This window comes from Falco punctatus (assembly GCF_963210335.1).
Source record: "Falco punctatus genome assembly, chromosome: 15".
NCBI lineage: Eukaryota > Metazoa > Chordata > Aves > Falconiformes > Falconidae > Falco > Falco punctatus.
The window spans coordinates 15,798,609-15,825,949 of record NC_137595.1 but is presented as its reverse complement, the minus strand read 5'-3'; the positions used below and the strand labels follow the sequence as shown (position 1 = coordinate 15,825,949).

The following is a 27,341-nucleotide window of genomic DNA, read 5'->3' as shown; positions in this document are numbered from 1 at the left end:
ATGGAGCTAACGATGGGGCTGGCATTTCTGCTTACGCTGACCGTTTGCAACTACTTGGCATGCATGAATAAAAGAAGAATACTATTTTCTTTGTCACTGATGTCTCAACAAATAAACACCTCCAATATGTTTAAATTTTTCATTTGTTCCTGTCACTTGTGAAGTTTCTGTTAATACTTCGGGGTACATAGAAGCACAGGTTTGTGATATTAAAACAGACCCTTGGGCCACAAAGAATGTTATTGTGCTTTGTGGTCAGTAGATAAAGAAGAAAGAGCTACCATGATGCTTCTATGCAATAGCACAAGTTCTGCATGTGATGAAGGTTGATTTGGTTTTGAGCTCTTGCAAGTTACAGTTCACACACCCTGCAGCACCCTCATGTCCCTGCATCCAAAAAACAAGAACTGCTTCCCAGAGTGTGCTTCCCTTAATTTGATGTTAATCATAACCAGCGTTAATGTTAAAAATTACACGAACATTACATTGATCTTGGCCGATATTTTTTCAGTAAGTGAACCATGTATTTTTTAGTCACTACTTCATCTGCACAGTGAGATTACTATATAAATGGCATTCTGTTGAGATAACAGGGGAAAACAGTAAAGGAAGAGGATATTATTACGGAGTTTTCTATATGTACTCCATCAATAGAAATACGGTGTGGTACACAATCCTATTTTTGTTGGAGTATATTGTGAAATGCCCCTTATCTTAAATGGTGTGGATCAGTAAGCTGTAGGATTTTGTTATACTTGATTGCAAGCCTGATGTTTTCATACAATAGACTTCTTTATTCTTTACTCTTTCTCTCTTTCTGTAATTTGTAGCCTACATTGAAGATCTCACAAGATGTGTTGAACAAAGCAGAAGACTCATTATCGTGTTAACTCCAGACTATGTTCTCAGGAGAGGATGGAGTATTTTTGAGATGGAAAACAGACTCCATAACATGCTAGTCAGTGGAGAAATCAAAGTTATTTTGATTGAGTGTACTGAATTAAAAGGGAAAGTGAATTATCATGAAGTGGAATCTTTAAAGCACACCATCAAACTTCTCTCAGTGGTCAAGTGGAAAGGACCAAAAAGCAGCAAACTGAATTCTAAATTTTGGAAGCGCCTAGTCTTTGAAATGCCAGGGAAGAAAAAGGAGGTGGTGTCTCGACATCAGGTCCTGGATTCTGCAGAGCAGGGCCTTTTCGGAGACCTCCAGACTGTACCCTCGCTTGCTGTCACGGGCACTTCTGCCACGTTGGTAGAATCGCGGGCTGATTTAACTGATTACCATCAAGCAGACTCTGTGCATATGAGACATTATTGCAGAGGATATGAATACGATGTGTCAGCAGCAACGTTGCCGGTAGCTTCCATAAGCAACCATCACACATACTGTAACATACCTTTGACACTACTAAACGGACAGCTACCTCTTAACAGTGCCATGAAGGATCCCCAGGAGTTCCACAGGAACAACCCATTGCTACCTTTATCAGCGAAGGAGCTTAGCTTCACCAGTGATATTTGGTAGTGAAGATCAGGACTCTTGAGATGCTTCATGACCGTCATGAAGACATTTTTAACGAACATTGCCCTAACCCCATGGGGTGAGAAAACGTACTCGAAGTGGCGGCACACTTGTTTGCTTTTCTACTTGAACTTTTTTGTTTACATTTACAAATTATTGACAAAGGGGGCATTCTTTTGTAACTCAGTAATGTCCTTCCTGTCTTTTAATGTACAGTTTTATTGCTTCTTTAAAATGGAGGGGGGATAGAAAAACCATATCCCGTCCTTTTACAGTAGGTTTACAATCTGGGATGGATAAAAGGTGACTGTATATGATCTCCAACATCCTTACATATTTAAGTAATAGTATTTGAAATACATGGAAGTTGTTGGGTTTTTCATATAGACTTCAGTACAGTTTGAAATTCTAATCATGCTACAAAAATGATTATCTCCTGCATAGACCACAAGGGGTGAATCATTCTCAAAAGGAAGGAGGAGGAAACCTTCCCAGTAACATAGTCTTGCAAAAACATTTTAGAAGATGACCAGCTGAAACAATGCAGAGGAAGCTTTGTCAATAAAGTGCATAGTAACAGTTACCGCAGAATAAATCACCTGCTCACATCAGCATCTCTTCATTTTATTATTGAGGCATGTTGTATTCCTAGTCAATGGTTAGCAACGTGGTTTTATTAAACAACTTACTAGAATATTGGAAGACGTTTAGGAGGATTTTAAACAGTTTTTCTGTCAGTTGTAGGTTATTTCACAATTTTTTGCAGATTTTTAATGCTTTTTTTAAACAATTTAAGTATATCTGTTAGTCAATTCATTAGTTTGAAATTTCTTAAGATCTCTTGAGCTCTTTTAAGATTTGTAGTACAGGCAATGTCATTTTACATAGGATTTTTTTCCCAAAATCAGTAATTACAATTTGAAATTAACCTTTTTGTGAGAACATCAGCAATAGAAACTAATTACTACAGCAATATTCAGAGGCAAAGTGCTAAATTATTCAGATTTACTAGTAGTCTGACTTCAATTGCAGTGATAATCACCTGAGACAGTTCTCTCTCTGCTTACCTACCTGTCAGTTTATGTACCTTTTAAATACAGTTGGAGCAGGAATATTTCTGCTGTCAGTGCAACTAGTGAAAAGTGATATTTCTGAGCAGCTGGCAAGGTCTTGCATTTCTCACTTACATGAGTGCTCCCATCAGTCAAATAGGATACTGTCGTTTATCTTTCATGGAAGGCATTCTTGCTGCTTGTGGATGAGATGTGTTATACAGGTGCTCGGCATCAAGCATTACTACTCAGTGAGCTGAGTTTTCTTCGGACCAGTATATTTCGTGGAGATTTCCATACTCAGTTGATTAAGGGTTGCAGAGTCAGACCATGGAGACAACAGTATTCAAGGAAAAAGCTCTAAGTATTGAAGGCAGAAGCCAGTTTTGCAGGTTTTGGCACAGCTTTAATGGAAACACAGTGGACATGAGAGTTTTGTCTCAGTAAGATCTGCTGGAGCAAGTTCCAAAAAACATTTTTAGGGCAGGCAACCTTGCCTGTATTTCCGTATGTTTTTAGTGTTGTTCTCCTTGATTGCATGAATAAAAGTTAGCACTCTGCACTCAGCTGCCTGTGGTTTCATCAGCAAGCAAGTTCCTTGACATTTTGCAGTGGTTCCTAAATTGTACCCTACAGTCAAATGGAAACAAACACTGACCTAAGACTTAAAAGTATCCAGAATTGGCCCAAAGGCCATGAGAATGATCTCAAATGTGCAATAATTCATAGAGGTCGGTATTTTTCCATTGCTTCTTTCCCCCGTTCTTTATTCTGTGCCCTCTTACACCAGTTATTATCTGTAAGATTTTCATTGGGTTCTAACTAATACATGTTTCTCTTGGGGTTTTTTTAGCATTATTATGCGTTTGACACACACCGTAAATGGAAATCTAGAACAGATATTAATTTATTACACAGTATAGGATTATAAATTGCTCTTTTGTGAAGTTAAGTTCCAAACATATAGGTGTTTAATATACATATTTTTCTACCGAGAAAGAAAGTGATTTTACTCCATTATAAATATATGTATTTCAAGCTCCTCCCAGAAATTTACAAAATTTGCACTGTTTTATAAGTGTTACAGACTGTGTTTACACCGGCTATGTTCTTTAATGCAAAGTGTAATTTAAAAAAAGGAAAAAAAAACTAAAAGAAAACCCTGCATGAAAAGAGCTGCATATGTTCAAATGAAAAGCTGTACTTTTCATTATTTTTCCTTTCCACTCTAGGATTACTCTAGAATCTGGTTAATTCACATAGAATGTTCCGTGAGATTTTAAACCTACTAGTTCTGTATTAAGCATGCAAACTCCAAAAACAAAAGAAAAATAACCCATACGCAGGTTGGTCTGCTTCTTTTTATTTCAAATGACTAAATATGGGTAGCAATTTCATTTACCTGTTGATAATATGTCTCGTAGAGCAGTAGCTATTCAAAAGCAAAATGCAGTCATGTTTGCATTGAGGTAACATGAAAAGAACAGTTTTTCTGTCATTTTGCAAAAGCACATTGTGTGTCTGTGTATCAGTATCTTTTAGTTATAGATGACAAGTCACAATCTGCTTTAAGATTTCAAAGTGTGTATTGAGTACTGCGACAATATATACGTGAATCGGAACCGCCTGTACCCCTCTGCTTTTAGGATGGGGGTGGGGACCTGAGCTCAGGAGGCCTCTCGTTGGCTCACTTTCATGTGACAGCAGTATGACATGCTGGAGGCCAAGTGTTGCCATAGGTAGCACTTAAGGGTCTGCAAAAATGCTGTCAAACACTGCAACGTGTCCATCGGTGGGACATGGGTGGCACAGGGACCGGGAGCTTGTCCCACTGTGGAAATTACCTCCATAGCCACCCTCCAGCGGGGTCCCTCGTGGTGGCAGCTGGGTCAGGGCTTTGGTAGCAAAAATGTTCTAGCTCATTCAGGTGAACCTCATTAGGTGAAATAGAAGGGCATAAGGCCAGTTTGCTTTCCACTGTCTCACACAAGCTGTGTCCTTATTGAGCTGGATTTGTCGGGGAAGAGGCACTGCCCTGACGGTGCTTGGTGCTGCATCTCGCTGTGCGGCTGCAGCCATCGGCACCCCCGGCTGGTCCAGCTGTGCCTTCCCCAGCAGCAGCATCCCCAGCAGCAGCATCCTCAGCAGCAAACATCCCTACTGCAGCCACACGAGGCTTCTGGTCCAGGGCATGTTCGTTTTAAGGGCAGTTCGTTACAAGGTTTGGAAGCTACTGTTTGTGTACTTACCTTTGTGTGTGATGTGCTTCAGAAGCAATTATGGTTTGTAGGTTGTATATAAAATGAGCTAGAAATTGGAAAACTATTCAGATTTTATGTTGCTAAAGGAAGTTCAGAGAGAAAACCGTGCAGTTTTAAATTAACAGAGTAACAGTAGAATGAATCTTGGCGGTTCTTGGGGGCTGTGTGCTGGACCAGTGTTTTAATGATTAATATTCCTTTTGCTAGACAGTGGATGAGAACCCTGTATAAAGATATTGCCATACCCAGCCTACAGGTCTGCTCCAAAACCCATTCAAGCCAACAGGAGTTTCATCAAATTCAGCAGAACTTTGGATAAGGCCATAAAACCTTAGGTTTACTGTGTACAGAGGAATAAAAAAGACAAAATAGAGAGAAAGAAGTCAACAGACTAAGAAGTATTTGCTTATTTAATCTGCCTAAAATCAAGCTTATTTTTGTCCCTGTTTGGTGTGGATATGCTCCAGGACTGTCCAGCCTTGGGAAAGGAATTTTGTTCATTCTTTGTTATAAACAAGATAAGGACTTGGGAATAAATAACAGATACTTTTAAGGGGAAAAAAATAGTGATTTTTAAGGGCTTCTACTCTGCTTTCAGTAGCTCCTTTAATTCAACAGGCTTTCTCTGTTTATCCAAACACGTAAGCACATACTTAAATTCCTCTTAATTCAGTGGGAAATACTTTACTGAGCAGGGGCCTGGAAGAGTAGTTCAGTGCCAGAAATCACAGTATTTAGCAGCCGTTAGAACTGTGCCCTTACGGAGAGCCTCTGAGCAGCTTTTCCGATTTCAGTCTCTGAATAGATGCGAGTACTACAGCAGAACAGCTGTCAGGTCTCACAGCCCTGGTTACAAGAAATAAATGTTCAGTGCTTGTTAGCCTGGCAGTGACAGCTCCCTGGGAACTCAGTGAGAGAACTGTCTCAGAGAGAGACAGGAGAACCGTAGCTGTTTTCATTGTGTCCCGGTTGGGCAACTGGTAGCTTACCCCATGGGCAGCAGGACAGCTAGGTTAGAAATACCATCTGCAAGAAACCCCTACGTCCATGCAGCATTTCATGCCTCTTCTCTTGTGCAGGCTTTGAGGTTCGTGCTGGGGGCTGCAAAGTTACTGGGACAGTAAGAAATATATGGAGTGTGAAGAAGAGAGAGGAGGAAGAGAGCAGTCAGGGTCCAGGGTCTTCCAAGCAGAAACACTGATTCAATATAGCACAGTGACAGCTCTTGCATGAACACGTCATGTTTGTCCACTATTCAACGGATGCTGTGCAAAGTTCCTCAGAAAAATACCATTTCTTGCAGCTCACTTGATTCTGAACCCTTGTCTTGATAATTTTAAAATTAAAATTCAGTTTTCTGTTGGTTGGGAAACTTTCTTCGTTTCTTCCAAAGGGGAAAAAGAAAAAACAGCTTCTTTGCGTGTGTGGAAATTCCCCACAAAGTAAAAACTCACATTTTCTGCTGGTTCTGTGGGTTTGAAATTTGCATGTTAATGCCAGAAGTGTTACTAGATCACCTCTGGTGAGATGGGTGAGGTGAGCAGTTTCTGCAGCACAGTGGATCCCATCGCTGGAGGTATGACTTCTGGCTCTGGCGTTTCAGCAAACCCAACTGCTTGCTTTTGCCGTTGCCCTGTTCTACCAGATGTATGTTTCCAGTAACCATGTTCCAGTCAGGAAGAAAGTTAATACCACTGTTTAGAACTGTCCCAACAGCAGTTCTGCAGCTCTTGCAACATGTAGTTGCTGGGCGCTGTATCAGTTTGCATCAGTACCATCCCCGGGGGTCTCAGTCTTGCAGTCTGCTGAGCAGTGCAATCACAGCCAGAGCCTGTTTTTCCAAAGCAATTAAGCCACACAGGAGTCAGATCTTATCAAAAGTCCGCGGGAATTAGTCCTGGTCTTCAGTTCTTACATTAGCAGCATTAGTTAGTTGGGACTGTGAGAAATGACGACTGCTCTGGGTGGCGAAGCTGGAAGAGCCGCACCAAGGTGGCAGTGAACCAAGGAGCCCTTCCTTGTTCAGGTCAGGAGGAAAACGAGTACCTGAACATTGCAATGACATTCCTTTAATATAATCAATATTGGTCTATTTGCTTATAAAATAATGAAAAATACATAAAAGTACCTTCCTCCACGGTCTTGAGAGTATATAAGGTTTCAAAATTTAATAAAGGATAGTGATTAACAGTTCTGTTCTGTTTCTGCACTAGTTAGCACAGCAAATGTTAAAAATAGGGGATTTTGAAATACTTCGTTACAGGTAGGAAGCAAAATGTGAAAATGGAAAGTACTGGCACGTCACATTCTTGCAAACACAAAGAACAATGTTCTGAAATGTACTTCGCTTCCCTAAAGAAATGGCATGAAGTGTTTGTGATGGTGAAGGAAGGACAGCTTTGCCACGCTTACTGCAAGGAGCCATTTGATCATTTCAATGCCACTGCAGAAGTTCAGAGGTTAATAAGGCTGCTCCAAAGAGGTATAAAACAATGTCTGTGAAAAAGGAAACATGAAGTAAAAGTTACTGAGCTTTGCCAGGATATTTGTCATGTAAGTATAAAAGAGAAGCCCGGCCAATAGAAGCAGAACATGACCTGTCAGCATTTTCTCTTCATTGCAATATCATTGTACAGCTACAGACCAAGCAGTAAAGCAAATAAATAAAAATAATAAAAATATAGTTTGTCAAGCTAAGCCACATTCTCACGGTAGGTATTCTATAAACAACTGCTCTAATTCATTTTGATAGAACATAATTGGCTTTACAAGGTTTTAAGAGCTTTCTTCTCATCAGGACGAACACAAAGACAAAACAATGTATTTTATACTAGATGAGTTTTGCAATTTCTTTTAGGACTGTAAAATAATTCCTTTGTACAAAGCAGTGGGTGGCAAATGTTTTCCTGCCTGCAAGTTTCCACTATGGGCATACAAAGTATTTTGCTGAAGTGAGAGCACCGACAGCTACTGCTGAACCCGTTGGAGGTTGTAGATCAACAGGACTACGTTTGCGTGCAGTGGGGCGCCCACCGTGCTCATGCATGGCAGGGTGGGCTCACGTATTTGGCTGAACAACACCTAGAGAATATAGCACCAGTTCTGGCTGTGCTCCTATTGCACAGAGGGTTTGCAAGGTCTCTGGTGCCCTCTTTTCATGGAGAAATGTAGGCAAGTCAAGGTGGAAACGAAAATTGTCAAAGGAAGAACTGTGTGCCTCATTTCTTTCTAAATCAAATTTATTTGGGATTCAGAGCACGCCCTGGGATTTATGATGTGAAGGAGAGAATTAGTGATTCTCATGCAGAGAGCACAAGGGGCTTTGCTTTTCCTATCAGGACATATTTTCATGAGAAATGCAGACCCTGACGTGGCCTAGACTCAATGTAAATTGGCCTCTTATGAGGTGACTCAAGAAGAGAAGGTCTAATGAGATGTGAAGAAGCTTTTAAAGTACAATATACTCTAATCAGTGTGTGTATGTGGCTTAAAGGTAACTTCTGTCAGCACCTAAAAGGGAGCATTTAATACTTAGTCCCCAAAAAACATTAGAAGCTCCGTATTCTGTGTAGGCTCTGCACAGAAAATTAACATCTATTCCACAAATTATAACAACCTTTAAAACCCTTAACGGCTCTTTGATTAAAGGATATCAAAGGCTTTATGATCATGAAACGATTAATCTAACACCTAACTCCACCGGGGACATGTTTTCATCCTCCCTTTAGCAAATGAAAAACAGGGTTAGGATCCATTTTGCTCAAGATCCTACCAAAATCCAAAGGCAGAACTGGGGCCGTGCCCACAGCCTCCCACTCCAGAGCTCTGACCAGTAAGTAGATAGTACTCCCTGGACCAGACTGGCCACCTCACAGCAGATGGCCTTGTCCTGGCTCTGTGGCCGCATCGTCTCAACCAACAGAACAAGATTGTTCCAGTTTGTGTGGACAACCTCTGTGCCCTCCATGGGTCACACCAGGGCTGTCCTGGGGGCCATGGGAGAGCTTTCCCGGAGTGAGTCATGATGCTTCCTTGTGGGATGGATCAGCAGCTCTCCTGCGGAGAGGTGAAAAGGCAGAAGCTAATCATCAGCAGCGAAGCGACTTTGGAAGGATGCAGACCGACAAGATGAGATGGCAGGAGATCTCTGCTCTGTAGCAAATTACTGGCAAAAGGAGACAGCGGGGGAAAAAATAGGACTGTGGATAATTTGTACCTAACAACCAGGCTGAACCCATATCAGAGCTCTGGCTCTTATACTGCCAAACTGAGGGAAAATCTGAACAAAGTTCAAACTTCATTGCTAACACCCATCAACGTAATGAACAGAGAAAGCATCTGTGATACGACGGTGCCAGACTGTGAGGAAGGCTTCAGTCAGAAGTTTTCCTAACAATTTCTCCTTGCAAAATGCCTAATGCCATGCAGGTACGGGTGTACCTTAGTGTACGGACAATTCAAAGCAACCCCTTTATCGGGGAACAAGGGAGAGGGGCCTGAGACAGCAAAATAAAGGAGGACATTCATGAACTTGACGGACCTAGCCTGTCCTTGGCAGACTGCCCCGGCTGTGAAATGTGAGCAACACAAGTGCCCAGTGAGAAGAGTGATGTGGCAGGGACAGCCGAGCTGGGTGAGTGTATCTGAGAGGTGCCTCGGAGCAGCGATGTGGGGTAGAGAGGGGCAGGAGCTGAGCGGGTGAGGGGCTGGAGCCCACCATGGCCTGCCCTGAAGCCATGCCCGTGCTGGCAGCTGGTGTGTAGGGCATGGGCACTGCTTGGATGCAAGGGTGTCAGCATCTCGTGGTCACTGCAGCCTGCTCTGAGACCCGCAAGAAGGCTTCCAGAGCTATTTAAGGTACCCAAATCCTGAGCTCCCCAGGGTCCAAAGAGAGGTAAATCCTGTCCAAACAGCTCTGTCTCCAGGAAACAGGCTGATAAGGGGCTAATAAAGGAAACAATAGTCATTAATTCAGGAACCTGTTTTAAATCCCTTTCTTAAACCGTCGACTATGTCTTGTAAACTCATCTTACTTGTCTTTAACATATTGAAATCCCTGGAGAGGGTATCGAGGTAGCACTGAGGGTAGCAGGGAGTGTTTTCTGTGCAGTATAAAGCTGGTTGTGATCTTGTGGATTAGGTGGGACATGAGGCCTTAGGTGGCCACTCGCGAGGTCTGGGTACCACCCGTGAGGTCTGGGCACTGCCATCCCTGGGAGGAGAAGAGGACAGCGGTGGATATCTCCTGCACTGCACCACAAGCACTGGGACGGAGAGCTGGAGCAGCACAGCCTGACGAGCAGGGTACCCCGGCACCCCGCGGGCAGCCGAGCATCGCCGTGTCACGTCCACAGTCAGCAAAACAGAGGCAGCCCATGACAAGGGCTTCTCTTGCAAAACACAGCAATGTAACCTTTGAGCTGCTAATCATTTTTCCTTTTTGGCAGCCAAACAAATGTTACAAAAGAGTAATTCTCAGCATCCATTGTACCCTGAGGGTTAACAAACATGTGTAAGAAGAGCTCCAGATAGAGAGCTAGCAGCCTCTGCTTCTCTGTTAGTGTGTGGAGAGCTTTACTGAGGCTTGAGGGATGATGGGAGTTGTCTTTTCTTCTTCTTCCTTTTTTTTTTTTTTTTTGAGAAATAAGGTCACATAAATTGTCAGAGGAGCATGTGGAGCGATTATAGCAAAAGCACAGAAGCCTGTTAGAGAAACTTCCTGATTTTAAAAGCCTGACCTGTTATTTTACAGTAAGACTGTAAAGCACAAACTCTCCCCAAAAGAGCCAGGGAAAAGCGTGGTGGTTTGCGCAGGGCGTTGACAGAAGTTGGGGTGGGAGTGTGCAGAAGGGCAGGAGTCAGTATCCATGTGAGATGGCTGACACTCATCTCACACGGGGTGGAGCCAGCAGCCTCCTTATCATGGGGGGACGCAGCACCCATCACCCTGCCACCCACAGCTGCTGCCATCCCACTGTCACTTCTCGGTGATGCTAATTGCTGATCTTGGGGCTGTTTCTAGTGGACAGGCCTACACCTCTCCTTTGGCAGCTTCTCCCTTTGCTGGGCAAAGAGGCTGAGGCCGGAGCGAGCCCAAAGACCGAATTATTGCTCGGTGTCAGCAGGGCAGGGATACGGTATGCAAGGGGTGGCGCAGGGATGCCCATCTGGGGCCAGCAGCCAGGGCAAAGGGGTTCAAGTGCTGTCACTTCCTCAGCAACAGCACTTGAGTACACATATCCACCAGGCCCTGCTGGTATCTGATTTCTGATACCGAGTCCACCAGAGCCAGCAAAACCCGCAGGAACAGCGCTGGTGGCAAAACTACGATGTCAGAGTAAGACTGAAGTATCACCAGGTAACCTGCTCAGGACCCAATTTAACCGGTAGCAAGTTATTAGCTTCTTAAATAGTACTTAAAAATTGTGATGTGGAAGCCATGTTTTCACAAAGTAGCTGAAGCAGAACAAGCTCAGATAATCATCAGCCTCAGCGTGTCCCTACAGCTTTGCCTGGCATCTCTGGGAATGAAGCCTCCCGCTGGGCTGACCTCCCTCGCCCCAGCCTGCTCTGCTTTTCCCCAGGTTTGCGTGTGCTGGGGGTATCACTGCTGACCCCAGCCACCCTTGCTGATGATTTCACATTTAACTTGCACTTTGCACTGAGCCGCGCCGTCAGTTCCCAGGCTGCGGGAAGGGAAAAGCTCCTCGTGGGCAGCCTGCAGCGCAGCGCTGGGGCAGCGAGGCTCGCTGTAACATTGAGGAACCACATCTTGTGGTGCTTGGTTAATTTAGGAGCTTACCAGGTGACACCAAGAGACTGGGTGAAGGCTCTAGTGACACCTCCATCAGACTGTAGCCTGTAGTTTTCTTACAGAACACAATGAATTTGGTGTATGTGTGAGCGGTGAGCCAGGGACGACAAGCTTTGTTAGAACAGAGCAACATTTCCTTAACTTTGCTGTCTTCCCTACAGGCTGTGGAGGAAGTGACTAACCCCTGAGCAGGCAGTCATGGACCTGGTGAGAGATTTCAGGTAGGTGTTGGAAGCTAAAAATGTGCTGGTGCCCTGTCTAGTCTTGGTGGTATTAGTCAAGCATAAGTCATAGCTCTACACCTAGGGTGGACTTCCCCATGGAAATCATAGATTGCTAACTTGGAGGGAGGAAGCAGTGGGGATTTTTTACACTAAGATGATAAAATAAAGGTCTCCAGCTGAGAGATCCATTTTGGGAGAGGAAAGATAATTTGCCAGAACAGGGGACAGCTGAAGTGAATAATGATATTCTGCTGCAAGTTGTGCTGCTCAAAAGCCAGTCAGACCAGTGCAGTTGCTAGGGATCTGTACCTGATTTCTCCAAGTGAGAATTTGTTCCATTCATCTGAGGGGCTTAAAAGGAAGATTGTAATAACGCTGAGCATTTGGCTTCCATCGATCCAACGGCTTCTACCGAGGACAAAAAAAGAGCTGTGAGTTACAGGGTCTGCATTTTTGTAACTAGGCTAGTTAACGTGATGTGGCTTGGCAGAACTTGTGATTCCTCCTAACGTGGAGGCGAGTTACCAGATGTATTTTCAGTTTGCCATCTGAAGTAAAAAACTATGCTCTCCCCTTCCCAGTTTTACATGGGTAAGGCATCAAATACCACACCAGATTTTAAGAAGTGAGCTGAAACCGTGCTCCCCACTCAACCCAGCCAAACCCTCCTGGTCAGCCGCACTGTAGAAGACCACAGCAGTCACAGCGTGGAGTTAACATCGCCCAGAGGCCAGAATCATCCCTCCTGACCCCCACGTCCATCAGGTTTCAGCTTGACTAAAATGCAGTTACCTTTCTCCTAGCCTGCACCTCTGCCAAGGGCCCCAGTGCAGAGTCACCCTGGGGGCTGGCCCCCGTGAGCCCCCCCCGCTGCCTCTGCTGCCCTGCCTGAGCAGCTGGGAAGGCAAAACTGCAGAACATGCTCTCAAAAGGTTAAAAAAGAAAAATGCAATAGAAATGCTGGCCAAGTAAAGATCAGCATTGAAAGCTTTCTAATTCTCAGTTTGAGCTTGGACATGTGGAAAAAATAATAGTCATGAAAGGACTTGCAGGCCCTCCCAATCTAGATGAAGAATAAACAATACAAAGGGACACGGCAAAGAGAGAGAGAAAAAAAATAGATAAATTGTGATTATCCTCCCAGCAGCTGTAACATGGAAATTAGGACAGGATACCAGGCAATGTAATGCCAGTATATGCATTGGAAAAGTGGAAGTGGCCACGAAGGGGATTAAATATAACTGGAAAAATAGCTAGCATCAGTTACGGGAGAATCATCAATATAAGCCAGAAAGAGAAAGGGAATGGGGATACACAACAACAGCCTTCGCTACATTGTTCACAGAAATGTCAAGGGAAAACACAAACCCGTCCAGCCACACAAAAGTAAAGCAAATTGTTATCTGGCCAAGCAGGACGACATGTCTGGACAAGAAAGAAAACAATCGATCCCTGTGGGGTAACCTAAATCCAGCAAAAAGAACAAAAAGGTTCAAGTATGTCACGTTAAACTGAAAGTTCTGGGTTTTGTTGTTGGGTCTTTTTTTTTTAATTCAATAACAAAACATCTAGGAAAAAATGTAAGTACTGTTGCTGTTTCGAAGCAGGAGGCGGCGTAGAACGTGCAGCTCAGAAGAGGTGTGTGAGGGCACGCGTGTGCGTTCAGTCACCACAAGGAACATCTCTGGGTTCGGAGAGCCGATTAAAGAGGAGAAAGTGCACAGTGCACGGGTGTGGGTCTGTGCTGGGGAAGCCCCCGGCACAGCCAGGCTGCTGAGCCACCCTCCGCCGCATCCCAAAGCTCAGCACGGCTAGGGCCGAGGCCAGAGGGGAGCAGTGCTGGGCTGGCTGATACCGCAAAGTAACTTGCCACGTGGGGTGGGAGCGCAGCAGGCGATGGTGCGGGCTGCTGGCCGGTGCTCTGCTCCGAGACGCGAGTGGGTGAAGGGGGTGGCTCTGCCAGGGCTGTGCAGGGGACAGGTGCCACATACAGGGCCATGGGAGCTGCGCTGGCGGCCGGAGGTGAAAGGCGGACAGCCCCTGGCATCGGGCAGGCTCTGCTGGGGGCCGTATCCTGCGCCGGTTGCTCAGGGTGAGCACAAGCCGCCTGCACAGGGTGGCCAGGGTGCAGGAGCTGCGTGCTCACGTGGAGGAAGAGAAACCATCTGGCAAGGGCTGTCCTCTGAGTTACAGCTGGGGTGCCCTAAAATTATCGGAGCGGAAAGCTCTGGAGGAAGTGTGATGGCCCACGGTGGAGGGTGTCACTGTGCGAGGCTGTGACTCCTGTTGCGCCGCAGCAGGCCAGGTACGCCGCAAAATGCAAGCAACTGCTGCAGATCCCCAAGTTGTACAGACACCCCCGCTTTGGCCCTGCGAGGAAGGGGCCCGTGTAGAAGTATCATCAGAGACAGAGTATAAAACCAGGGCAAACTGCCCACGCTTGTGTTCACCTTCCCTACCAGCCAGCATTGCTGGCACCTGGGTCCCTGCCTGAGGAGGGAGCTCAGCTCTGGGCAGGCGGCGTGTGCTCCCCTGCCCCGCGGAGAGCTGGAGGCGCTGGGACAGTGCTGCTGGCCAGGGGATGGGGGAGGCAGGGTCCGAGCTGGTGGGTGCAGCTGTGCTGGAAAGGCTTCAGTAGGAGCTGTGTGGCCTTGAGAAATTTTGAGTCAAAGGTAAGGTTTTTGAAATGCCATCTGCGTTTGCAGGAAATGCTGGTGTTTGCAGGGAGGCAGGAACCGCCGAGATGCCTCCTGGTTGGGGGGGTAGGCCGGGAAGTTCCACAGATAGAGTTCCAGTTGGACCTGCTGATGAGTTGGGTTCAGGTAGTGACTTGCACCAAGTGCCTTACTGGGACAGGGCTCATCTTGGAAAGCCCGTGCCAAAATCCAGCACCCCTGGATCTGCTTCAGGGTCCGGGGGCTCAGCACCACGTGCTCCTCAGCTGAGCCTGATGCAGGGGGTACCACCTGGGTGCTGAGCCAGCAGAGCTGCTGGATGGGGTGTTCCCTGGGTGAGTTGTCCTGTTTTAGAAGAAACAGAGATGGTGACCTTGTAGGTGAGCAACAGCAGCAGCTCCAGAGCAATGGAGCAGGTCTGCCCTTCGCGCAATGCTTGTGTAAATGCTCCTTTTCAGGCATAAACACATGACTGACCTCAAGCGAGTGGGCGAGCTGTGTTTTTTATTGCTATAAAATGATGCAGCGTTTACTGACAAAGGCAGATCAGGCAGCTGGTGGGGATTTTCAATCACAGAAAAGATTCAGTGGTCACTGAATGTTAATCCACAACTGTTTACAGAATCATATTGTTACCACAGCATGTTGTTTTTCCTGTGCAGGAGTTAAAGAGTCTAATTTTAATACAACATAATGATGTATGGTTATTAACTGACATACATATATATATATATAAAAAAACAGAGCGTCTGTGAAAATTACAGCTTTTAGAGGCTATGCAGTAATTTTATTTATGTATATATAATGGAAATCTAGATACTTTATATATAAATACATCTAGCTATGTGGGATATGTCCTACAGGAAACAAAGGAGGCTGGTGATAGATTCACATAAAACTTTATGGTGTGGTTTTCTGGCTTTCAAGATATTGCTGATTTGTCTATTTAAAGACAAAACAAAAAAGCCTGAAACAGTACTTCAGAGACTTGGTTGTAAGCTTTCATGTTTAAATATCAAATGACTGTATTAGCGTCCTCCTCCTTTTAGTGTTAACTAATCCAAAGGAAAAAGGCAGCAAGGGCAGATAAGGCATTGGGATGGGACTCGAGGGGGTGACACAGTTACGCCTGCCCGCGCTGCCACAGTGGATGTGTAAATGCACATAATGGCTGTTTTACTCCCACTCTTAGCGCATGAAGTTTATGAGCTCATGGGCCGCCTATTACTTTATAACCTAGAACTGGGGCTTCTAGAAAGCAAAGAATTAAAGGTAAAGTCGGCCTTTTCCAAACCTGGAAGAATTTGCTTGTAGAAAGGGTGCCGCAGGAGTGCGGCACCCCAGAATTGCTCTGCAGAGGATTCCAGCCTCACCAGCTCTGCTTGGGATTGCTCGCCCCGTGACCTTGTGAGATGCTCAGGTCTCGCCTAGATGAAATGAGCTTTCACCCTTTCAAGCAATGTAAGCATGCAGGCTGCTTGGAGAAGGTATGAGAGCTCAAGGACTTAAAGACGTTTAATTGGTTTATGGAGCTAAACTCCTTAAAGAGCTTAAGCTGCTGCAAAAAGGGAAGCTGGTTTAAGTCCCCAGGTCTCCCTGCTGGAAGGCTAAGCCCTAATGTGCTACAGGGTGTCAGGGCTGGGCTGTGGCTTGGCTACTGTAAAGCAGCCAGGCAGCCCTCCGGAGGGGATGGGATTCCTGGGTGGCACAGGAGGTGTCATGGTCAGGACATCTTGTTCGCCAGCTGCTTTGGACTAGTGAAACAGTCTGGGAGGCTGCTGAAAGCAGCTGCTGTTTGGGGAGGTCTGAGCGCTCTTTCACTTACCCTGGGAACTGGAAAGTGAGAGATCCATGAGAAATGGAAACCAACAGGTCTGTTAACACATGGTGCCTTGATTTCTACTTTTTTGGGCTGGGGGTTGTTTTGGGTTTTGTCTGATTTCTGCTTCAGCTGCTGGCTCTCATTAGGGCTTTTATTATTAAAATACCCACTGTTATTTCCTTGGGAGAAAATATAAAGCCACTTCTCTTTTTAGCAAGGTAAGAGCTCTAGCTATTCAAGGTGGGCACAGTAAGGCATTTTGTCCGCAGTTATTCGGTTTTGTGCCGCTTCCTTGTGCTGAATCTCATCCTTCATTTCTGCTCTGCCCATTATTAGAAAGACGCTGGAACAGCAGCTCCAGCATCCACCTCAGCAAAGCCGTATGGGATGTAAAGTCCCTTTCCTGGTCTGCTCTGCTGCTGCAGCCGTGAGCCCATCAGCCCTTTTGGCACAGTGCTGCACCAAGGCGTTCCCGCGGACCTGCGGTGTTTGGCATGGTTTGTGATTGCCTCCAGGATGCAGTGCTGTGGGCAGTGTCCCGGCTGCACCAGGCTGGCACGGGGAGAAGGGTCTGTGCCATGGCCCTTCCACCCCGCTGCACACAAGCTGGGCTTGCACGAACCGGGGACGAGCTGCAGAGGTGAATGTTTAAATGGGTTTAGGTCACTGAGCCATGTGCGCATACAGGTGTAGCCCTGTGCCTCTTGCTAAGCTGCGGCTTTCTGTCCTCTCTGAACTATGCAGCAATGATTTGGGATTTGTTTCCAGGTTATCAATAAAAGCAGGGAATACGCCCGGCCTCAGAGCTGCGCAGACACATCCCTCGCCCACAGAACTTCCATGGCTAAATATCAGTGAATAACTGGCAGAGGCTGTAGTGAGACTACATATCGGTGAATGACTGCGCAGCGACTTCCCGTTCTTCCCAAGCCGCTAAACAACTTGTCAAATTTAATTTTTAAAATGTTTACAGCCTCAGCTGACAGCTGCGCTGTGCAGCAGCAGCAAGGCGGGCGCCCCTACCCACTGCTTTCCCAGCGTGGCCAGTATCCCGACAGACCCTCACGGGAGCCGTGCTGCTGGTTAGCAGACTGAACACGGTGTTACAGACATCATTGAAACTTGGCTGGAAGTTATACGCTGGTTATTAATATACAAAGATAGAGAATGTTTAGACAGGGCTGGCAAGGATATACAGGACTTATTCATGAGTTAGTGTTGGAAGAGGACTCGATTGCTCAAGGCTCAGATGAGCTTCCCCTTGCTTTTCCCATCCTGCAGTCACACACACACACACACACACACACGAAGCAACCTCCCAAAGACGGGATACATTTCCCTTGAGGAAAAGAGGATTTAAAAGGCTCTGGCACTGTGTGTGCCCGAGTGTGTTTGAAATGTTCAAAGTTGACAAACTACTGAGATGAAAAGCAACTTGGAACTAAATAGAAATTGGAGTGAGAATAGAGGAGGCTTCCCTGAAGATGTTTAGTAGGTCACAGAGGGCAGGTTTTGTTCCAGTGGGCTGGATGGGGGATAAATGACGATTTTTGTGGTTGGGGTTTTTTAAAATTTTTTTTACTTTTTTTTTTTTTTTCCCCCTCTAAGAAAAGGAGAAGCAGGGGGTCTGGGAACTGCAAATGTGTAACTGGGACTTGAGCAATGATGTTGTGGTTTTTGTGTAGCTGAAGAAAAGGTTAAAATTGTGTCATTTTGTGAGGCACAGGTTAGGCTTGCAACATGACTAAAAAAATCTGTTTCATTTACTAAGAATATACACAGACTGACACGTGACATTGGAAAGGTTAGAAAGATAGGATAAAGTTGTTTGGTTGGTTTGTTTTTTCATTTTTTAAATTACATTGAACGGTGTCCCTGCTTTTAAAGTTACTGGGGTTTTTTTCTTTCCTTTGGGGAAGGGGGGGGGGGAAAAATCCCAGCCAACACCCTGCCCCCAAAACCCCGTGCCCAAGACTTTTATCTGACAATTCCTCTAAACCAAGGGTGATTCAGATACCAGTTCCTTCTTAGCTAACCACCAAACTTCAGTGGTTTGGATAAAAGGGAACTGTGGTCTGAGTCATCCAAGGTTAGCATTGGGTTGGCAAAACCAAAACCATGCCTGCAAGATTTTTTAAAAGTCAAAAAAACCCTCTGCCTGTCTGCCAGAAAAGTTACCACAACTTGACTTGCTTTCACAAAAAAACAAACATATGCCACATGATATTTTGACTGATAAATTTAATGTGATTAAGTGATTAAACTGTGCTATGTCAGTTTTCTTTGGTTTCTTTTTACTGAGAAATCTGTCTGTGAAGAAGCAGCAGTTATTTTTTCCCATAATTGCATCTGTTTCAGGGAGCAGACAGATGTTGGGCTGAAATTCTTTATGGTATTCACAAACCCCATTGGGATCTGATGACCTAGTAACATATAGCTACTGTTCCTTGCACAGCGTTTAAAATGGTTGCCGCTTTGAATGAAGAAATCACTTTGCAGAAGATGGGAGGGAAGAGAAAAACTCACAGCTAGGCAGATGGTTGCACACCAGTAATATACGATGGTCATCTCAAATGTACGAGTTCAGTTTGTTTCAATAAATCATCTTGCTCTTTAATTTTGCCAAATTGCCAGCCAGCCTTCGTGCACTGGTGTTACTGTAGCATGCAGATAACGTGTTGGTGTTCTGATAGCAGGCATACAGTGAAATTCCTGGTGACGTAGGAAAGAAAAGAAAATCAGTAGGAAAAACTTTAAAACTTTAATGGGGAGACGGTGTAACAGAAATGCCTTTCACGCAGGGAAACAGTTATCTGTGTGGTTTGTGTGTTACTGCATAAAATCACAATTGAGCATTCCTTTGGCACTGGAACTGAGAGTCCGAGAGCCAGAAGTGCAAAATATCATCATTCCAGAAAATAGGACTCTTCTCCCTGCAAGCGTTTGTGTGGTGCTGTCAGGGCTGGCCGGGCTGTGTGCTGGGCTGATGGGAAATGGGACCCTGCCAGCAGCGTTCCTGCTTGAGAAATCCAAAGTGCCGCGCTGAAACAATGCTGTGAAGTCATGGGTCAGGCAGTGAAGGAGGGTTATCAGTCCTGCTGGGAGAGGGTTCCTCGTGCTCTCTACATGCCATGCGTAGGGACACGCTTCCCTCCGGCAGGCTGCTTTGTGCGCAATTGAGAAGAAGATGAATTTCTGCAAGAGTCACGGTGAGCGGCGTTTGGACACAAGCCTTGTGGGAGACCTGTATTTTAAGCTTTACCCTGGGAAACGAGGTGGACATCCTGGCTGTGATTACAGTAGTGAGAGGCGCTTTTTCCAGCTTGCCTGTCCGCTCAGGAATCCTTTGGGAAGGAGGCTGTTTGGTCTCGTTTTGGATATCCTGTGAAACTGAACTAGCACGGCTGCCAGGAGCTGGAAGAAGTTATTTAATTTTTAAAGAGCCGAAAACTACTGTATGTGCTCCCGAGTATTGTATGGGAAATGACTGTTTTGGTTGGTTTGTCTGGATTTCTGGTGTTGCCAGTTTACTTGAGGTAGTAACTGTCTCTCGATCCCAATGCAGCAGCCTCTGCAAAGTGCAAATCTGAAGACGTTCAGGTTTAAATATGACTTTTGGGCCCAGCCTTAATGTGTTTGGAATGAAGTGAAATCTTCTTTGGTTTAAATAGGAGAAAGCATGAGAAATATTTAGAGCCTGATCCAACAATCCATTGAAAACAAAAACATCTTTCTGTGATTTCCAAGCACTGCAGGGATGGGTCACAGAAATACTGAAGCTATGAAGTGGATTGGGTGGTTCATCTCCTTTAGCATCTTTTAACTAAACTGGAGTCTAAGTAACTGGGTGTCCATGGCCTGAAACTTAAATCTTTCCCCTGTAATCCAAAGAATTTTTGCAGCAGCTGTGCTAAGTTATACCGATGTTTTCCAAGGTGTGACCTGATGAAAGTATTCCCGGCTTTTCTGTATTCATCACATAGTACTCATGGCTTTGTGTGACTGCCACCAGGCTGTATACAATCCTAGACAGTTTTTTAATGTGTAACTTTGTTCCTGACAGTCTAGCAAAGCCACCCACGGTACTAAACCATGCCGTAATTTGAAACGGAAGGGGACAACTTTAAAGTTAGTGGCTGGCTTAATAAATCAAGGGTTGTTTTTTTGTTGTTTTTTTTTTTTTTTTCTACTCCAGGACTTCATAAAAAGCATTAGTAACAATAAATCACTTCCAGAATGATGCTGTAAATGGTAATGAATTCAAGCAGCGGCCAAGAGACCCTGCTCATGGATGTGTGTTGGGGTTAATACCATGCAGGCTGTTGGCCACCCGTTGACTCTCCTGTAATCAGCGTTTAACAGCTGGTAATCTGGTTCTGGTGCAACCAAACGAGGACAAAATGGTTTCTGAAAGCATCAGGCAAAAAGATTGGCCCTCCTCTGCCAGCAATCCAGAGAGAGCTTCTGGAAGGGAGGGTGAAGTCTGTAGTCGTAAGAAGATTTCATGGGCTTTTGTATCACTTTGCTGCCTCTTGGCTAAGGGTTGTGCCCTAGAGAAACTCTAAAGATATGTCTAAAATCTCTAGTTCGAATAAAAAGCAAACATCATGGGGAATTTTGTAAAGGATTCTTATTCTGGGAGAAAGGTGCTCGTGTCTGGGCGATAGTCTGATGAGGCACCTCTGGTAATGGCAGAATGCAGCTCTCTTACAGGAGGTAAGAAAAATTCCAGCAAAATACATCTCTCGGGGAGTGCTTTAGCGCCAAGGAAAGCTGGTGTTCACAGGCATCCTGCGTGACCCTGGAGCAAGTGCTGGGGAGCTGCTGCAGAGAGGAGTCCTGGGGAGGGCTGGCACGCAGGGGTCAGGCTCGGGCTCCCTGCCATGAAGCTGCGAGCAGGGGACCACGAAGCTCCCAGAGGGATTTGCCTCCTCCCTCTGCAGCAGAGCACCGAACTTGAGCTGTGGGATTTCTAGGCTCAGGGTTGTATAGCTAGGACTTGGGTCCTGAAAACGCTGGGAAGTCTGTGCAGAGGGTTGGCTCTGGAGCTGCAGATGTGGCGTGAGCTGCTGGCCCTGCAGCCGTGGAAGCAGCAGGGGTGTCCATTCCCTGGGCACTGTTGGGGATGTGTGTGTCGGGGGGGGGGGGGGGGGGGGGGGGGCGGGTATTTCGGGGAGAAGACTCTGAGTTATTCTGAGTGGTATTTTCTCTGAATTTACAGTTCAGAAGACTAAGAGAGGCTGAAAAGACTCAGCTTCTCCAGTTCAGACTGAAACCACGTTGTAAGAAGCTGTTTATTTCCCGCAGACAGGAAATCCTGTTCTGGTCCGAGTTATCTGCTGGGTTTTTTTTTCTCTGCCAGCTTCACACCTGTAGCTGAGACCCCAGCGTAAACAAAGCTAAAGGAAACGGGGCAGCATGTGAATTTGAGCCTCAGCCTTAAACACTCCCTTCCTTTGCCGAGTGTCACGTCTGGCAGGGGCAATTACTATTAGCAATATTATTATGGACCCAAACCTGAGTTTGGGGTGGGGGGTAAGGGTGCGGACAGAGGAGCTCTGGATTAGCCCTGTACTTCTGGGGTACAATGGCATTTCCTTTGCTGAAACAAAGGAAGTTCTTCCCCCTTCGTGCTTGCACTTCCCTTTTAACACAAAACATCCTTTGCATGCACATAGACATTTGAACGGGTTTTATGTTCAGGTCTGTGGTTGCTGAATTTGGCTGCAGGGGTGTGACTACGCCGTTGGAGAGCAAAGCTGTACTGATGGCATTTGATTGTTTCTTGTGTTTGTTGTGTTTTTTTTTTTTTTTTAAATTAATTTATTTTAAGGGATCCTGTTCACTTTCATTATTGATAAGATGAGCATAGCTTATTAATTTGTAAACAGCCAGGTTGCACTAAGGCATTGAATTTTCTGATTCCTGGGAGTTATTCTGCCATGTGGCTTCGTGCAGAAGAGCAAGGTGGGACAGCCCACTTGCAAACCAGCAGCAGCAGAAGCAGGGCACGGGGCCGCAGGGGGCACAAGGAGCACAGTTTCTAAGAGGGACCAAACATCAGGCTGGTGATGAGGAACGTGGGGCTTGTAAATCTGGTTCTACTCTGATAAGTAACCTTGTCCTGGTGCCATTGTCACCCTCAACAGGTCTGCTGCAGATATCAGTGACAAAACAGCTGTTGCTTCTGTTATATCTGCAAGGCCTTTATGGGGAAAAGATGTGCTGCCTGTCTCAGCAGCCAGGGGAGAATCGCTTAAAATTTCTGCCCATGATGGTGCGAGTGGGACTGGAGCATCCACGGAAGCTCTACCAGCGTAGGCAAGACGGTGAAAGGTGGGCATAAAAGCACATAGCAAAGAGATACTGAGACATGCCTGCAGAAGTACTGCGAGCCATATTATACTTCTAAAACCAGATTTTCCTATCGTTTTTGGATAGAGCTGTGTCAAGTGGAAATTAATCCTCAGGTTGGAGCACTCACCAGAGGCGAGCAAGATTAATTTCAGCAAAGAATCTAAGAGATGGAGCAAGAGAGAGGGCGTTTGGCAGGCAGCAGCCGGGAGTTTCACTCCAGTTCTCACCAGGGGAGCAGGAAGGAAGTGGAAAGTGGCAGGAGACAAAGGACAGCCCAAAGGTTAGGGAAGAGATAAAGAGGGATTGTGAGAAATAACACAAGCAAAAAGGCTAATGATGGATTTATGTAAGGCAGGAAGGCTATAATGGGGAGCAAAACTGTAGCTTCTCAAAGGTGGTGTGAGGGCCAGAATTTTCCGAACGCTGCCCAGGGGAGAGCAGGGGCTGGGCTGGGTATGGAGAGGGGCTTGGGCTGGGCTGTTGCTGTGTGTGGATTTCTGTCCGTCGTGCGTAGCTGCGTTAGGCCCATTTACAACAAACTTACGCTTTACTGCAGCAATTGGCCCCAAATCTGTTAGCGGTGCATCACTACGCTGGCCTACAGGCAGACGGAGAGCAAAAGCCAGGGTCGCTTTAGCAGATAACGTACCCAGCGTGGGCTGCTTTAAAAGAATACTCTGAAGCTGAATGATGCATCAGCATTTCTGTCAAGGAAATTGCCAAATGCCTTTATTACAACACCGCCACTCTGCTGCTGGCATCGTGTCTGCCATGCTGTGCCAACAGGCACCAAAGATGCTCAGACCACTTTGTCTTAATTTCACGCCTGTGTTTGATACCGCTTCAGAATTTGGGCCCCTTTGCTCGCTCCCTGCAAGGCGGCAATGTCCCAGCCCTAAGCATCCTTCAGGGATGTTTAAGGACTTCATCTCAGAAATGTGCATGTCCACCAATTTATATTTTTTTTTTTCTCTCTCTAAATATCAGACTCAAAAATATCCACGTCTTTCCACCCCGCTGCAATAGTTGCAGGCGATGTTCTTTTTCCCGCTCATAATTACAGGGTGAAGGAGGCTGTACGGGGCAGCGGAGCCGATAGCAGCGCGCTGCCTTTGGGGAGCTGGCTGCGGGCCTGGGGCCGGGCTTGCCCAGCGGCTTGTGGCCAGCGTAGCCGGGGCTGCGGGGGCCACCACGATGGCTCGGAGCGAGTGTGGTGCTGCGGGCAGCGTCACCGTCACCTTGGGGGGCTCGTCTGTGCCACGCTCATCCCCTTGGGGACAGGGTCTTGAAGTGCTTGTGGCCGCTAGCTTTATTTTTATTATTTGTTAATGTAGTTTGGGAGGTGGGGGTTAGTTTAAGGGGTTTTTTTATATAGTTGGGGGGTGTAAAGTTTTTGTTTGTTTTGGCTCTTTGGGTGTTTTTTTTTTAAGCGGCTGGTGCACCTTCCGCCAGCCCGTGGCACCGACCGCACCCCGGGGACCCCCGGGCTCTCCCCCCGGTGCTGCCGCGGGCCGGCGCCAGCCTGCGGGGCCCCGCGGCAACACCCCGGGCTGAGGCTGAGGCGGCCGCGGGGCTCCGGCGGCGGGAGGGGGGGAGGGGCGGGACGGGGACACGCGTGGGGCGGCGCGTGGGCAGGCGCGGCGGGGCCGGTGTGCGGGGCCGGGCAGCACCCGCGGATCCCCCCTCACCGCCCGGGGGCCGCCCCCGCCGGCAGCAGGTGGCCCCGGCCCCCGGCGCGGCGCGGCACGTCACTTCCTCGCAAACTTTTTCCCGAGGAACCGTCTGGGCGAAAGTTGCCGGCGGCGGCGCGGCCCGGGGCTGCCTCCGCGGGCGGGGAGGGCCGTGGGGCGGGCGGGCATGCCCGCCTCCCTGCGCCCGCCGGGGCACGGCCGGGCCGCCGCGGGCCGCCCGCGGGACCGTTAGCTGGGGCCGGCGGAGCGCAGCGGAGCGCTGCCCGCGGTGCGGAGCGCCATGGCCCGGGACTGCGCCGCCCGCAGCCTGGACGGCATCGACCTGGCGGCCCTGCGGGTAAGGAGGGGCGGGGGCGGGCGCCCTTCCTCCCCGCCGTCCTGCGGGCGGTGAGACCCCCCTTCCTCCGGGCATGGGGCTGCCCGCGCCCCCTCCCCGCCGCTGCAGCCCCGCCGCAGGGCTGTGCGAAGGCTTCACCCCGGGGGGTCCCCCTTGTCTGGGGGGGCCGCTGTGCGTGGAGAGGCGCCGGCGCTGCGGGCTGCCTCCGCGGCTGGGACACCCGCGCCGGGCGGGGGGTGCGGGGCGATGCCGTGCGTGCGGGTGTCGGAGCGGGGGGTGCGGGGCGATGCCGTGCGTGCGGGTGTCGGAGCGGGGGGTGCGGGGCGATGCCGAGCCGGGAGGGTGTCGGAGCGGGGCGATGCCGTGCGTGCGGGTGTCGGAGCGGGGGGTGCGGGGCGATGCCGAGCCGGGAGGGTGTCGGAGCGGGGCGATGCCGTGCGTGCGGGTGTCGGAGCGGGGGGTGCGGGGCGATGCCGTGCCGGGAGGGTGTCGGAGCGGGGCGATGCCGTGCGGGAGGGAGGGAGGGAGCAAGCGGGGCGATGCCGTGCGTGCGGGAGTTGGAGCGGGGCGATGCCGTGCGGGAGGGAGGGACCGGGGGGAGCGGGGCGATGCCGTGCGTGTGGTGTCTCAGCGGGCTGCGGGGCGGGGGGGCGGGGCAGGCGCGTTCGGCGTGAGCGGAGCCGGGCCCGGGCCCCACGTCGCTCCCCGCCGCGGAGGTGCGCTCCCCCCCGGGTGACAGACAGCTCCCCCCGGGGTGCTCCAGGGTGACGCGAACGCTGCGGGGAGAAAACACGTGAGAAATGAGGATTTTCTAGAAGAAAATATGTGCGGGGAGTTTTGGCTTTTATGCGTTTTGCTGAGGTTTGGGCTCCCCCCCCCCCCCCCCAATTAAAAAAAAAAACCACCCCAACCTAAAAAAGCGTTCACCTAGTTTCCTGTGAATTTTTATCATTATCCTCTCGTGGTTTTAGGTTTTTAACACAATCCAAACTTTTCGCCAGGTTAAAGCTACACTGTTAGTGTTTTGCGTCCACAGACAGTTAACCGGGCAGTGAAGGATGCCCGTAGACCCGTGGCTTCCCATACCCAGCCCAGCCAAGGCAGTTTGTTTCTGGAGCGCTCCCCACAGAAGAGGGAAGAGTTCAATTGTGGCAAAAAGCAGTCAGCCCCAGACAGTGAAACCAAGGCAAGCTACTTGCTAAAAATATCAGAGAAAAAAAACAACAACAACAACCAAACAACAACAAAAAAACAAAAAATCAACCAAACCCAAAAATCACACAAACCAAAAAAGAGGGCTAGGAGAAGCCTTTGCAATAATCACATGGTGTCCTGGCTGTTGCAGACCAGAGCCAGAAAGAAGAAAAGCAGCAGAGACGCTGAGGTTTGTGAAGATGGCACAAAGCTCCTGGCTAGGCAAACAGATTTAACTTGTCCCTGTAGGGGGGAGTAAGGCAAAATAGTGGAAGTTCTTCTTTAGTGCTTTAGTAGATGAACCTTATCTCCTTAAATATATGATAAGAAACCAGGTTAAGTTTGAAAAAGAGTAGTGCTGCAAGCCCGAGAGCAGGTTTTGTGTCAAAACCTGTCCATGCAGAAACCTCGCTGGGGCTGTAAGCGCTGTGGGTTCCAGCCTTGGCGGGGGAAGGGACAGACGTCTTCTCAGAGGAGACCTTTTCGGCACATCAGCAGCCTTAGTTTGGGGTTTGTGCTTAGTGGGAAACGGGAGGCGGGCGAGGTTGGGCTGTAGGAATCCTGTGAAGATGGGTGCTGTACCTCTACCTTGTCCCGGGTGCCCGGTGCTGTGCTCCCACCAGCCTCGCTGCCCCGGGGAGGTTCAGCGGGGAGGTACGGCTGTGATGGGGGCCGTACCCAAACTGCACCGGCTGGCCTTGCTCCCCTCCACATGGGTGCTCAGCAGGGCTTTCCCCTTTTCCTGGAAAGAGGTGGTTTGGGCTGTAGTCTCCAGATGTGGCCAGAGGGTCTTGTTGGGATGCTTCTGCCCTGGGTTCATCAGGGGAGTCAGATGGTTTAGAAGCCTTCTATTTCTGCGTTACCGAGGCCCTATAGAAGAACCTGAGCTTCAGACACCTGAACTTTGTTTAGCTGCAGAGACTGTGAAAAGCGTGTTTCAGTCAGGCTCTTCCAGCATGCCTGGTTTTTCATTCTGCCTCGCAGAGGAGATGGATGTGCCCTGGGAGCCTCTGGGTCAGTGGTCTTGCTCTTGCCTTTTGGGTACTCTGCACCTGACTTGCAGGAAGGCAAGAAGGCCACCATATGGTACGGTGCATTACAGTAATTAACCTTAAAGTGATGAATGTTCAGGCCAGGATTTTGGCATCTGTCAAAGCGAACCTTGCAGTTTGGCAGGTGCTGGCTGGTAAAGGGGTGGATGGACCACGAGGCTTACACGGTAGCTGAGAGGAAGCACTACATCAAAGATGATACCCAGCTCCAAGGTAATTAAGAAGGTGGCCTATTGTGAAGAATGCCAGCGAACAATGCAGTGCTGATATCCAAGCAAACAAGGGCAGTCCAAGGACCGAAGTCAGAGCCCAGATTAATATCTTTTATGACTCTTAA

At 47.9% G+C, this 27,341-nt stretch overlaps 2 protein-coding genes across 10 annotated transcripts in view; both read left to right on the top strand.

The window, feature by feature from the left end:
• The window catches only part of IL1RAPL2 (interleukin 1 receptor accessory protein like 2), a 495,600-nt gene extending 471,294 nt beyond the window's left edge, over nt 1-24,306 (top strand). For all 9 annotated transcript variants that reach the window (XM_080365714.1, XM_080365715.1, XM_080365716.1 and 6 more), the window contains one exon: nt 831-24,306. In XM_080365714.1, the coding sequence (XP_080221840.1) occupies nt 831-1,528 (698 nt within the window). In that variant the 3' untranslated portion in view covers nt 1,529-24,306. The remainder of the gene's footprint in view (nt 1-830) is intronic.
• Nucleotides 24,307-24,523: 217 nt separating this feature from the next.
• NRK (Nik related kinase) overlaps nt 24,524-27,341 on the top strand; it is a 108,212-nt gene continuing 105,394 nt past the window's right edge. The window contains exon 1 of the mRNA XM_080365655.1: nt 24,524-24,758. Coding sequence (XP_080221781.1) covers nt 24,702-24,758 — 57 coding nt within the window. The 5' untranslated portion in view covers nt 24,524-24,701. The remainder of the gene's footprint in view (nt 24,759-27,341) is intronic.